Source organism: Trematomus bernacchii, unplaced genomic scaffold (assembly GCF_902827165.1).
Source record: "Trematomus bernacchii unplaced genomic scaffold, fTreBer1.1, whole genome shotgun sequence".
Taxonomy (NCBI): domain Eukaryota; kingdom Metazoa; phylum Chordata; class Actinopteri; order Perciformes; family Nototheniidae; genus Trematomus; species Trematomus bernacchii.
Window position 1 is genome coordinate 8,225,386 of NW_022987608.1, and position 13,621 is coordinate 8,239,006.

Genomic DNA, 13,621 nt, shown 5'->3' on the forward strand with positions numbered 1-13,621 from the left:
AGAAATCGAATCGTGAGATTTCCTGTACCCCTAGAGATGACCATAACAATCAATTTTAACAAGTCTGGAGTCCACACACACTCTTAAAAAGTACAACTGTTTTTTTGTGTGTATGCAATATGGCAGCCATGGGTGGCATGAATGAGGTATTCTGGTTCCGAGATGATCAAATTAGTTTCTCAGTTATGATTGGTCATCACCAAGTAAGAGATAGCTAAACAAGTTGAGAAGAAAAAAGTAAATAGATGATGTCCTATACATTTATATTGCAACAAGAACAATATTTGTTCCAACTCTCTTCAGTTGTCTTGTTTCTATTTCAGTCACTTTCTAATTTCATCAGCTCTCCTACTTGTCCCAGTTCTCCCCATAATTTAATCACCATCTTTGAAGGTGTAGCACACTCCACAACTGTAATTTGAGTTGTGCAAAACATGACAGTTCCAGGTCTCTGCAACTTGCTTGAACTCTTATCAGCAGGCTAAGAGAATACCTACAGCCTTACGTTTTTTAATTCAAACCTCAGTGGTGGTGTGATCGAAAGGATGCCAATCATTACGTAATAATATCAATTGGTATGTACCGCCTCTGCCTTGTTATTTGGGGGAGAGAGGTAGAGCTTTTCAGAGGTCTAATAAGGGTCTCTTTTCGTATTCAGGTAGTGTTCCATGACTCTGTTTTGGTTCAGGTCCAAGGAGCACCTGCAGGGGTCTAGCAAACATCAAGCATTGCGAATAATAACACAGGTACCCAAGCTTTTTTGCCTGTTGCCAAAAATCACATCAGAAACTTGGTTCACTTCCTATTGTTGATTTCTACAACACCTTGTGTCCATTGGGAGTTACGATGACCACCATTTTCAGACTTTTAAATATCGTCTGTCAAAATCCTGAAATTGTGTCCTACTTAAAGGTCCCCTATTATACTGTTTTTCATCAATATATTATAGGTCTCAGATATATACAAAACATGTCTCTGAAGTGTTTGGCACCAAACAGATCATTGCAGCATCCCATAAACCCCTCTGTTTCAGCCCTGTTTCAAAAGTGCTGATTCTCTGTCTTTTACTTTAGATGAAAATAAGGAGCCCCTCCCCACGCCCCTCTGCGAGATATTTGGTTAAAAAGAACACAATGGTGCTCTAGGAGGAGATTCAGGTGATAAGGTGGGCGGGTGTTACCTTGGTTGCTGATTGGCTAATGGTTACACAAGCCAAGAAATCGTTATGACATCATAAAGTGGCCAAAATCTGATCAGCTCATTTTCAGACAGGTTTTTATATAAATGGATCAGGACAAAGAGTGAGCGAATCCTTTTTTCCTGAAACTTTCAGAATCTCTTTACACAGAGGGGACACATGTTTATGTAGAAAAGACAGGAAGAAGTGGATTTTGCATAATAGGTGACCTTTAATATTGAATACAAAAAAAGCGTACCAGGTTAAGGGTGTTGGGACAAAAGAGTTAATTTAGAAGCAAGTCTAAATAGTCAAGATTGCCTTAAGAACTGATTGTCCCTTTTACTTGTACCACATTTGAAAACACAATGGTTCTTAGGAGTTAATTAAATACTACTATTAATCGTCTGTTTTACCTGTAGTCCATTTAAACAAGAGATGTTCAACAATGTCCAAATGCAATGGAGATACTTCTACCCTTAAAATCCTTTTAGACTAAACAATCAAGCTAAAATCAATGTATACAACCCTAGCATCCACATATATGGCGTGGCAGTGCAGTAAACTAAAAGTTGAATGATTGTGTACTTAATACATTGTGTCATGGTGTTATATAGCGTAAATAAATAATGCGGGTGTGGGTGCCAAACCTGTTAGCAGCTGTCATACAGACCACCATCCATCTCACCATCTAACCGTCCAACAGCATTCAAGGTCACTGACCCAGACACTCCATCAGTTTTTATTTCTGTGCCGTGGTGAGTTGCTGCATGATACCAGCCAGATCATACCATCACTGTCAATGCCAGGACTAGATAGCTGACACAATCCATCTACCTTGACACACATGCACACGCTGGGCAGCAGTCGCTCAGCCTGTAGGGACTTACCAATACAAAAAGTGTATGTTCTGGTCGCTGGAGACCGGCCAGTTCCCCTTCTGGGCAATGCAGAGATGTCCTTGAGCAAGGAATATAATATGTACATGGGGACTAATGTCCATTGGTCTTGTTTGCTTGTGTGTATTTTTACTCGATAACTTTATGTCTTGTTCTTCACACACTTCCTGTTGGGTACACACACACAGAATCAAAATCAGAATACCTTTATTCGTCCCACAGAGTGGAAATTTACATTTGTTACAGCAGAAAAGAGCCAAAGACAGCTTAATGTTAACTAAGAAGCATGGATAAAAAATATTAAATATAAAAAAAATTACACAATTTACAAAATACACATCCTGTAACAGTTCTGAAGATTTACAGTAGCAACCAGGTATATATTTCACAGTTATTAACGGCATATATATTGTGTGTGTGTGTGTGTGTGTGTGTGTGTGTGTGTGTGTGTGTGTGTGTGTGTGTGTGTGTGTGTGTGTGTGTGTGTGTGTGTGTGTGTGTGTGTGTGTGTGTGTGTGTGTGTGTGTGTGTGTGTGTGTGTGTGTGTGTGTGTGTGTGTGTGTGTGTGTGTGTGTGTGTGTGTGTGTGTGTGTGTGTGTGTGTGTGTGTGTGTGTGTGTGTGTGTGTGTGTGTGTGTGTGTGTGTGTGTGTGTGTGTGTGTGTGTGTGTGTGTGTGTGTGTGTGTGTGTGTGTGTGTGTGTGTGTGTGTGTGTGTGATCAGCAAGGTTGCTGTTGTTAGGCAGATCAAACTCCTTATTAGGTTGGTTGGTTAATATATAATGGTACTTGACTCGTGTAGATAACACATGCTTTGACAATAAGCTTTATGAAATGTTAATTTCGTTGTTTTTTTTGTCTGACCAGTCAAGAGACACAGGTTAAAAACCAATCCCCGATTTTAAAGAAGGTTGTCTTAACTGTTTGAAAACCAACATCCTGCTTCAATTTAGCCCTGTAGTTGACCACACAACCCTATAAATTACTCTATTATCCACATAAGGTTCCCTACAGAAACCTTTGAGGAAAATCAAACTTTATATACCTGTTCTCCAGCAGCAGCAGCAGATTGTATCTTCAAATATATTTTTTGTGAGCCTACAGATGTCTCCTAACTGCTCGGAGGGATAAAATGTTGGCCCGGGGCACAACTAATGTTTAAATCCAATATGTTTGCAGAGTGTGTCGCACTGTCCTGACTTAACATTGGTTTGAGCCTCAACAACATTTTATCATTCTGGACAGACAGTTAACATTGATCTGGTCATAAACATACCTCAGAAGATACAACCTGTGGCAGGATAACATTATGTAATGCTCAGTTTACATTTGTTGCAATGGGTCGTTATGGTTTTTATTTTACTTTCGAATTAAGACTAAAAGTAGGCAAATAAACAAAGTCCTTAAAGGTTTACAGCAATTATAATTTTCCTACATCAAAATATATTTTATTTATGCTTGAGTTTATGAGTTTTCCTTTTACAAAAGTTGTAAGCTTAGCAAGCATTATTAACCTGGTCTGTGTTAATACAAATAAGCTACATACATGTTTTTTATGGAGGCTTTTGTTTGCATGTAGGTGATGAGCTTAACAACAAATACCTGAAAGCCAAATTAATTTGGCTGCATTTAAAGACCCGGTGCACCTGCTGCCATATGCAGTCTCTGCGCAGCACAAACAAATGGCCAGTTCAGTGGGATTAAGTCCACCAAATCCTCTTTGCAAATTAATGACAGTTTGGACAAAATGGAGCCCAGAAGGTGCTTTGGTTCTGTGGGAGAGGGCTTAGTAACCCTCCATGGTTGAAAGGACCCATTCTGACTGCCTTAATATAAAATGACCACAAGGGACAAAAATGTGAAGGAAATCAATCAGTCAATTCATTAAAACACATTGTTAAAGAACACCGAGCTGAGACCAAAGAGAACATTACTTTTATTCATTCCAGCCATCTTTTCATTTAATGAAAAAGTTGTAAATGTGTTGGAATGTATTGGTATATTCTCTGTAGGCCTTCTCAGTACAGGGATGTTTATCTGCCTGTGTTGAACTGGGACCAGGGAGTCTCCCAGTTGGGGGAACGCAACTGGTTGTTGACACAGATGACAGATGGTATCATCCTGGAAAGCCATCTATTACCCAACACCGATCAATACGTGTAATGCGAGCTCTAATGCCTCTGGGCTCCTGCCATACTGTAATATGTGGAGTTTTCCAAGGCTGTCTGTGTTCCCCAGTGAGATTGTGGAGGAGAACCCATTGTATTATTTAATGATCTTCAACCAAGGCCTCCCCCGCCCCTCTGGGAGCTGAAGTTTCCAATAGAGCTTCATCTTTTCTCGAAAGATTCATCTCTCTGGCTCTCTTCGAAGACTCAGGGCTGCTTGTTCACATTTGAAGCAGTCAGAGAAGAGCAGAGGAATATTGCTACTGACTTGGATTAGATAGGCAGAGTGCAAAATGCTCTGCTGTTCTGACAGCACTGATGGAGAGATATGTGTGTACTCCCCAACGTGAGATATATCATCACTTTGATCCTAAAATGTAAAGCCCCATATGCCCTATGGGGGATATTATAATGATAGAGAAACCCAAAGAAAATCAGAGTTTAACAATGAAAAACAGCTGCTTCTTAAGGAAGAGTTCTGTTTGAAGATACAGTAGCATTGTACGCTAATTGTTGCTGTACCTTGTGCAATGATAAAAAAGAGAATTCTATGTCTTCTAGTTCTTTTGAGAGTATGGTAGTCCAATGAAGATGTATAACATATCATTTTAACTTTGAAATAAATCTTAAGCTATTTACATATTTACATTTTGTTGTGTTATTCGTCAGTCCCTGGGATAGAGTTGTATTTTTCCCAGCTTGTATTTTCAAGGCACTCATCGTACCCCAAATAACTGAAAAAGTGAGTCTTCCATTATATGTCCCCTTTAAGTAAAAGACAGGGGTCTACAACATGAATGTGTTGCTTTAAAGTACAATAATAATCTAGATAAGCATTCAAGGTTTATAGTTGCCGATCCACAAGAGTTCAATGGGTCTTACAATAATTATTCATGAAGCGGGATAACCTGAGCTGACACCCCTGATGTTGCTATCTACATTTAATGATAATGTAAGAGGAGATAAAAAGAGCATTTAAAGTCACGGGATAAGGATCCTGATTAAAAACCTGAAAGTGCATTGAATTTATAAATACTAAAGGTAAACATGCTGTTGGTTGCAGACACCAAACCAGCTTTACGCCCCAATTCCAATACTACCATGCTAGTTAATATGCTAGAAAAGAGATATAGCATGTCTTGATACAAAGTGTGTGAAATGAAGTATGGGAAAAATACCAGGATGTCCTTCTGCATCCTGTCACGCACTGCAGTATGGGAGCCGACATACTTTTATGGCTATATTGACCTGCAATCCCTACATAGCTACGATGTAATGACTAAGTAGTCCAGATTGTATAGCCACTGCATGAAACAGTTCATTCTCTGTGAGGGAAGCTGCAGTACATACTAAAAGCAAGGAGTGTGTATGTTATTTGGAACGCAGCCCAGGTGTAATAAAAAAAGAAATGTAGGTATAAACCGTAAAGAGTTACGGTGATAAATCACCAGAAAAGACAGGCAGTCAACACATGTGCCGAGTCAGCACTTAATGTAGTATCTGATGTGCTTTATGGTTGATTGCTTTACTTTGTCGCTTGTTTACAGGAAATCTAATTCAACCGTTAAATGAAAAGTGAATACAGCGAAACGATAAATAATTGTTTGATTTTACAGACGTTGTTATAAGTGTCAGGTTGTGTTGGGGTTATTTCCATCGCCAGAGGTGGGAAGTAGTGGAGTACAAATGCTTTGTTACTGTACTTAAGTACATGTTTCAGGTATCAGTACTTCACTCCACTAACTTTTTCTGACGACTTTTTACTTTTACTACTTACATTTTGAACACAAATACCTGTACTTTCTACTTCTTACATTTTGAAAACAGGTTTGTTACTTCAGTTTTAATCTGTGTTTGGTGGTGTGATCATTATTATTTAGAGTCATTGTGTGCCTATTGATTTGAACACGATCCGTGTATCCATCATTTCCTGGTCTTCTCTAAAGAAGAGGGACCAATGAAAACGTTGTAATTTTGCCGTTGTTCAGCATCGAAACATTCATTAGCTAACAATGACATTATTGTTCTATTAATATAAAGGGAGGTCAGGTACTCTTTAAAACAGTTGGTAGTTATGGGTACTTTTTACTTAAGTACATTTCAAAGCCCATACTTCTTTACTTTTACTTGAGTAAAGAAGTTTAGTCAGTACTTCGACTTTTACCAGAGTATTTTTAACCAAGAGTATCTGTACTTCTACTTGAGTAAAGGATGTGTGTACTTTTGCCATCTCTGTCCATCGCTGGATGTGTTATATCACTTGTAAAAATATCAGATTCACCACATTTTCGTTTGTAATGTGTATTTCATTTGTTGAACTTCCAGAAAAAAAAACGACACCAAGACCTTTCACATCTTGCATTATGTTTCTCTATCTCTTACACATTGTTTTTTGCCCCACAGTGAAGCCCCTCCCCTTGTCTCCATTGGAAGCCCAATCATCGACGACGGTGGGCGGAGCCGTTGATCGGCAGGCCTTAGAGCTGCGTGTCCGGGCCGTGGAGGAGGAGAACCGGGCACTGCGCCGGGAGCTGAGCCGCCCCCCCAGGAGCCCGTCTGCACGCCTCCAGAACGCTGGTCACCGTGGCAACCAGAGCCGAACCCATTCAGAGGAGGGCACCGGCGAAAATGAGGGGCAGAAAGCTGGTGCAGCGGGAAACAACTCCGACTGTGTGCAGCAGCCAGTGGTGGATAAGTGCGAGGTGAGATATGTTTAAAGATCACCTATTATGCAAAATCTACTTTTTCATGTCTTTTATACATAAACATGTGTCCCCTCTGTGTAAAGAGATTCTGAAAGTTTCAGGAAAAAAGATTCTCTCTTTCTCTTTGTCCTGATCCATTTATATAAAAACCTGTCTGAAAATGAGCTGATCAGATTTTGGCCACTTTATGATGCCATAACGATTTTTTGGCTTGTGACCAACCAAGGTAAACCCACCCCCCCCCCACCTTATCACCTGAATCTCCTCCTAGAGCACCATTGTGTTTTTTTAACCAAATATCTCTAAGAGGGGCGTGGGGAGTGGCTCCTTATTTTCATCTAAAGTAATAGACACAGAATCAGCACTTTTGAAACAGGGCTGAAACAGAGGGCATTATGGGATGCTACAATGCATGATCTGTTTGGTATTTTGAGCCAAACACTTCAGAAACATGTTTTGTATATATATGAGAACTATAATATCTTGATGAAAAACAGTATAATAGGGGACCTTTAATATACATTTGTTATAGAAGATTTTAGAACAATAAACCCCATTGCTAACACACCACTCATAACCTTTTTGTTCAGCAATGCAATATGACCTTGAAGATGTTTTCCAGGAACCACATTGGCATATTATATCTAGGCTTTAGCCTCCTATTAGCCTAATCCTCAGCAGTGATGGCTCTCTGTTGGGATATGGCTCGCTGTCAGGAGGCTGGATGATGTGAGCGCTTTAACACAGCCATGCTCTGATCCCTGCAGTGATAGTGCCTCACACCAACACAGCACATCGCCTCTCAGCTCAGTAGGTGTTTGTCTGGATGAGTAGAAAAGCCTACACTTGCAGGTAGGAAGGTGTTATGGTACATATTCAGGATATTGGCTCAGGACTATTAAGCTCATGGGTTTACACAGTACGTTTCAGAATTACCTTTAAAAGAAAATGTAATCAGTTCATCCCTAAATACTGTTAAAAAGGTACTATTATGCTTTTATTTGTGTGTTATATCATTTTTGGTGCATGCAAATGGTCTGCAAAGGCTCAAATCTAGAGGGAGTTTCTTTACTTCTGCAACATGATGACATCACTATGTATCAGTCGCACTTCTATTTGCTAGCGCTCTGTCACATTCCAATCATCAATTCCACATCACAAAATACAAATATGAACCTGAAAGTGAGCATTATATGTGAGATAACATTCTATCAATTCATATTCAAGCACTATTAATACAATTAAAATGCCCTGTTTTAAGATGCTTATTTTTCCATATTGTTCCTTACACACAAGCAAAGAAACCGTTATATTGTATGAGATACGGGGTTGTATTCGGCCTGCTTGTAACATAGGAAGCATTATCTGAATGACTTGATGAATGCCATGTTTTTTTACCTTGTTTCACAGTTGGTAGACCATGAATCAAAATATATGGACACAAGCACTGCAAAAGTGAGATACGTCCCCTATGTAGGTACAAGTTTAAAGGTGCAGTATGTATGAATTCCAGAAATTAAAGGTAGGGTAGGTAAGTTTGAGAAACCGGCTCGAGATCGCGAGAATTTGAAAATACACAACCGGAGAAAATCTGCCACTTCCTTATAGAGCCCCTCCTCCAACACACACGAACGCGCACATGACCAATGAGGGCACGAGATAAGTTTGTGCACAGATGGAAGGCTGACAGGCAGGTAGGCCATCCAATCATTTTAGCCGGGCCGGCTAAAATGATTGGTCGTGCTTTTTACAGTATTACGGCTTCCACAGATGACATTTTTTAATGGATTTTTTGTCAAAGCACTTAAGATATTCATTGCTATCGGGATGTTAAGAGCATTCCATGGAATATAACAAAAAGTGTATCTCGAGCCGGTTTCTCAAACTTACCTACCCTACCTTTAAGTGAATAACTTAAACTAAATCCATGATTCCAGGAAACAAAACTAAATACATTTGGTAAATGAATGAAAGTTCAAACCAAACATTTACTAAATATATTAAGGTGCACTCTACAGATTGGTGGAAAGAGACTTTAAAAATAAATGTCATATTACATTTATATAATCCAGTAGTTCTGAATAATGAGAATGCAGTGAAAATACCAGGAGGTTTGGAGCTGACAGTCTCTCTGCTGCAGTTCTGCTGTGTAGCGCTCAGAGAGAGGATATGCCCTCAGTTGTTTTTCTTATCACCACCTTCTACTTTCCTCCCACACCAGCTGTCACTCACTCTCAGTCCTCGGCTGCAGCCAGGCACTGTTCAAGGCCGGCACACTGCAGGGAGAGCAGAGTGCCGTCAGGGTGAAAAGGACAGAAAAAGAGAGGGCAGTCTGACTGTAGCACCCCTCCAGCAGTGCTCGAACATGACCATCGGTTGGAGGGCTAGAGTGGGTTAGCCCAGCTGCCCTCGCCCCCGCAGGGAGATAACTGCAGAAGGTCTGAGAGTGGAGAGGAAGTGCACATGGAGTTCAGACATCTTGTTTAAGGGAGAGCTAAAACTGAAGCAATAACTCAGGGCCGTGAGGGAGAGGTCCAGGGCAATAATACGATTATCTTGTTAAAACAAATACACTTTTGCTTTTTGTTGTGTTTTTTCTTCTCTGTGCAGAATGAATTTCACTTTAATATTTTCACTTAAAGGTCCCCCATTATACTGTTTTTCATCAATATATTATAGGTCAAAATATGTCAATTAAGTGTTTTTCTCGGAATACCAAACAGATCATTGTAGCATCCCATAATCCCCTCTGTTTCAGCCCTGTTTCCAAAGTGCTGATTCTCTGTCTGTTACTTTAGATGAAAATAAGGAGCCCCTCCCCACGCCCCTCTGAGAGATATTTGTTATGACATCATAAAGTGGCCAAAATCTGATCAGCTCATTTTCAGACAGGTTTTTATATAAATTGATCAGGACAAAAAGAGAGGGGGTCTTTCTTCCTGAAACACATGTTTATGTATAAAAGACATGAAAAAGTGGATTTTGCACAATAGGTGACCTTTAATAGCCTTCTTACTACAACCAGGGGCCTCATTTATAAAGCCTTCACGTGGGAAGGTTGCTTACGTAGGACAAAGCAAATACATACGCACAGACATTTTCCGATTTATAAAACACTGCGTACCAGCGTAGGACGTGCAACTCGAAATGCAGCGCAGCTTTTGCGGGCTTCACGTAACGCCCATATTTGCCTATAAATAGTCAAAGAAACGCCCATTCATTCATTCATTTTGACTGACTGCATGAAGAAGATCGCAGGAAATGACGACGGAACAGCTAAAAAAGACATCTCACACCGTGTCAGATTTAGGTTATTTTGGGGAGGTCGAGATAAATCATATTGTTTGGTGGATGCAGTTTGAACCAGAGTAGCAGCATGGAGGTCGGATCGTCACCAAAAGAAATAAACAAGTGGTCCGAAAAAAGTTAATGACAAAAAAAATACACATAGCCTAACCTTCCTCAGGCAGTGTGTTTGTACCGGGGACAGGAGACACCCCCTTGATGAGAAACTGTAAGAAATGATCGGAGAATCCCTCCGGAGTGGAGTCATGACGACTGGATCTGAATTATTTTTTTGTATTTGGTGGTTTGTGTTCCAGCTGTCGATCAGCTGTGCGCAGCGTCTCCACTGCAGCCTGTGCGTCTCAACCCCCCCCGCAGCAACTCTATATCCACCAGTTTAAGGAAATAAAACTAATGTGTTGTGTTATATAAGCTGTACAATTTACCACATATGGTGTTCTTAATTTCCATACCTCCTGTGTTTTACGAGCGACTTATCAAGTCTTGGCGAACGGCGTAAAACATGATTAAAACATGATAGTATATAAAACCATGCTCGTATCTATACAACCTATAGAAATGCAAAACGGCGTCAGTTTAAAGTAATTCTGTCCTCCTGTTTACCGCATCATTTATGAGAATACATTTCTTAACAAGAGAACATAATCGAGGGGTGATCAATAACATTTCCGTATTTATTTATTTCTCCAAGTTATGTTTTTGTGGAGGATTCTCAAACAAGCGTTTGTTTAATCATTTTAAGATTGGCTTTAATCAATTTGTGGAAATGAATTCTTCGTATTTGATACATGAGAGGTAACATTTTATTTATGGTATTATTTCCACATATTTCTCTCCATTCTTCCTTCTGCCAACGGTGTCGCAGTTTCTCGTTTTTGTGCGTACGGATGGGTCAGAGTGTGCGTGGATGACCGCACATTTTCCCGTCAAGTTTGTTTTTTATAAATCGCAAAGATTGCTTAGAAACTGGCGTACGCCATCTTTTGAGCGTATGCACCGTTTATAAATGAGGCCCCTGGTCTCTTAGAAATGATATGTCTGCTATTTATAGAACAGTAATTACCAGAAATAATCACATTTGGTAATAAATACATGTACATATCTGCCATTATTTTCAGCATTTTAACATACAATATAGTCCTCAAATTGTAAAACAGCCATAGAATAAATATGACCCCAACCTCATGCAGCAGGGTAAAGTTAAAGATCCCCCCCCCCGTCATCCACCAAATGACTGGTAATTGAATGTTAATACAAATACATTTTTGCTTTTTGTTGTGTTTTCTCTTCTCTGTGCAGAGTGAATTTCTCTCTTTTCTAACCTCTTTCTATCTATTCTTTATAACCCATCAGACGATACACGTGGCCATCGTGTGTGCAGGTTACAACGCCAGTCGAGATGTGGTGACGTTGGTTAAATCCGTCCTCTTCCACAGGTACAGAAATGCTCTGTTTTTCACTTAATATCCTTCTAACTCCAACCAGATGTCTTAGAAATTATATGTATGCCATTTATAGAACAGTAATTAGCAGAAATAATCACATTTGGTAATAAATCTATGTACATATCTGGCAATATTTGCAGCACTTCAACGTTAAAATATCTGACATGAATGTAAAGTAGTGTGAAACTTTGCTGTTTGCCGTCTTGTGTAAACATGAATAATGAATGGTTTAATATGAGTTGTAGATGGATTGATTATTAATCAGTCCCTGTGCATTGGGCATTACAGCTTCTATGGCTCCATCTTAATTAGCTCCTGATTTGCAGGTAAATTAATCATGAGTGCAATGATATTTTATTCAGCTGGAAACTTCAACTATTGCTGATACATCTTCAGACTGTTTCTATCATGACTGGAAAAATGTAAGAAGGACGGTCTCTATAATTGTTTTACATTTTCTAAGGTCAGGCATGAGGTTTATTATGCTTTAATGTGACAGGGGGTTGCTCATAAGTCAACATATTGTATAACTCTTTTAAACCAACTGAAATCATCTGTACTACATCTCTCACCTAATAATTCAAACCAGAACACACTAATGATGTCATTGTCCCAGATGTCCATATATCTGCTTAAAAATCATCTAAGAAGATGCTCTGTTAAATTTCAGAACTGCCCTCTTAAGTATCAAATTTAGATTTTGTCTTAAAGGTGGGGTAGGTAAGTTTGAGAAACCGGCACGAGATCGCTAGAATTTGAAAATACACAAACGGAGAAAATCTGCCACTTCCTTATAGAGCCCCTCCTCCAACACACACGAACGCGCACATGACCAATGAGGGCACGAGATAAGTTTGTGCACAGATGGAAGGCTGACAGGCAGGTAGGCCATCCAGTTATTTTAGCCGGGCCTGCTAAAATGATTGGTCGTGCTTTTTACAGTATTACGGCTTCCACAGATGAATTTTTTTATAGATTTTTTGTCAAAGCACTTAAGATATTCATTGCTATCGGGATGTTAAGAGCATTCCATGGAATATAACAAAAAGTGTATCTCAAGCCGGTTTCTCAAACTTACCTACCCTACCTTTAAGTTAAGTAATCCATTCCATTCATGATCAATGGTTGGAAGCATCAAGTGCTGCATTACTTTTGACTGTCTTTATTGTCCAAAGGCTAAACAAGTATATAAATATGAAAAAAGGAAGTCAAGGAAGTCAAGCGCCATTAGTCTGCTTTTCAAAAAGTCATTCAATTATTTGCTTTGACCAAATTTGTAGAGCAGTCAGAAGAAATTATACATTTAAGACCTCAGCATAACTGTTCTCCCGAGATTAATATAGTGCTTTATAGAATGACCTCCACCTAAAGGAGGACTCGTGCAGGCTGAAGTTACAGACCCCCCCCCCCCCCCCCCCCCCCCCCATAATTTATCAGTTGACTGTTGAAGTTTTCTTGAGGAGGACCGATCACCAGCAGCATAGCTAATGTGCTAACGCCTGCAGGCCCTGTTTAATCAGAGGGGAAGTTTAAATGTTGGCTCTCTGTGTTTCCGCTGAGTGACAAATATGTGAATGGACAGATGCCCGAGAGGTCAGACTTTTGGAATGTCATCCCGCATGCCGCTTTCTGCTGAATGATCGAAAGGATGAGATGGGACATTGATTGTCAAACACCACCTGACCCTGAGATAAGCTGACATGCAGCTTCTATCAAATACTCTCCACCTGGATTTCGTCTCTATATTGTCGATTTGTGATGGAATATTGGATATGTAATAAATTCACCGTGAAACAAGATTCAAGCGATATATGCCAGTGACTGTACTACACTGTGAGGTAATTCCCAGCCAGCCATATGTTGTTTAACCTGCGCTGTAAATCTAATATCGGCCACCAGTTCATCTCATGGCTCAGTGATGGAG

The 13,621-nt window shown here is 39.8% G+C and overlaps 1 protein-coding gene across 2 annotated transcripts in view; it reads left to right on the plus strand.

The window, feature by feature from the left end:
* large1 (LARGE xylosyl- and glucuronyltransferase 1) overlaps positions 1-13,621 on the plus strand; it is a 65,299-nt gene that overhangs the window by 18,194 nt on the left and 33,484 nt on the right. For both annotated transcript variants that reach the window (XM_034131621.1, XM_034131622.1), the window contains exons 3-4: positions 6,645-6,943; positions 11,606-11,688. In XM_034131621.1, the coding sequence (XP_033987512.1) occupies positions 6,645-6,943; positions 11,606-11,688 (382 nt within the window). The remainder of the gene's footprint in view (positions 1-6,644; positions 6,944-11,605; positions 11,689-13,621) is intronic.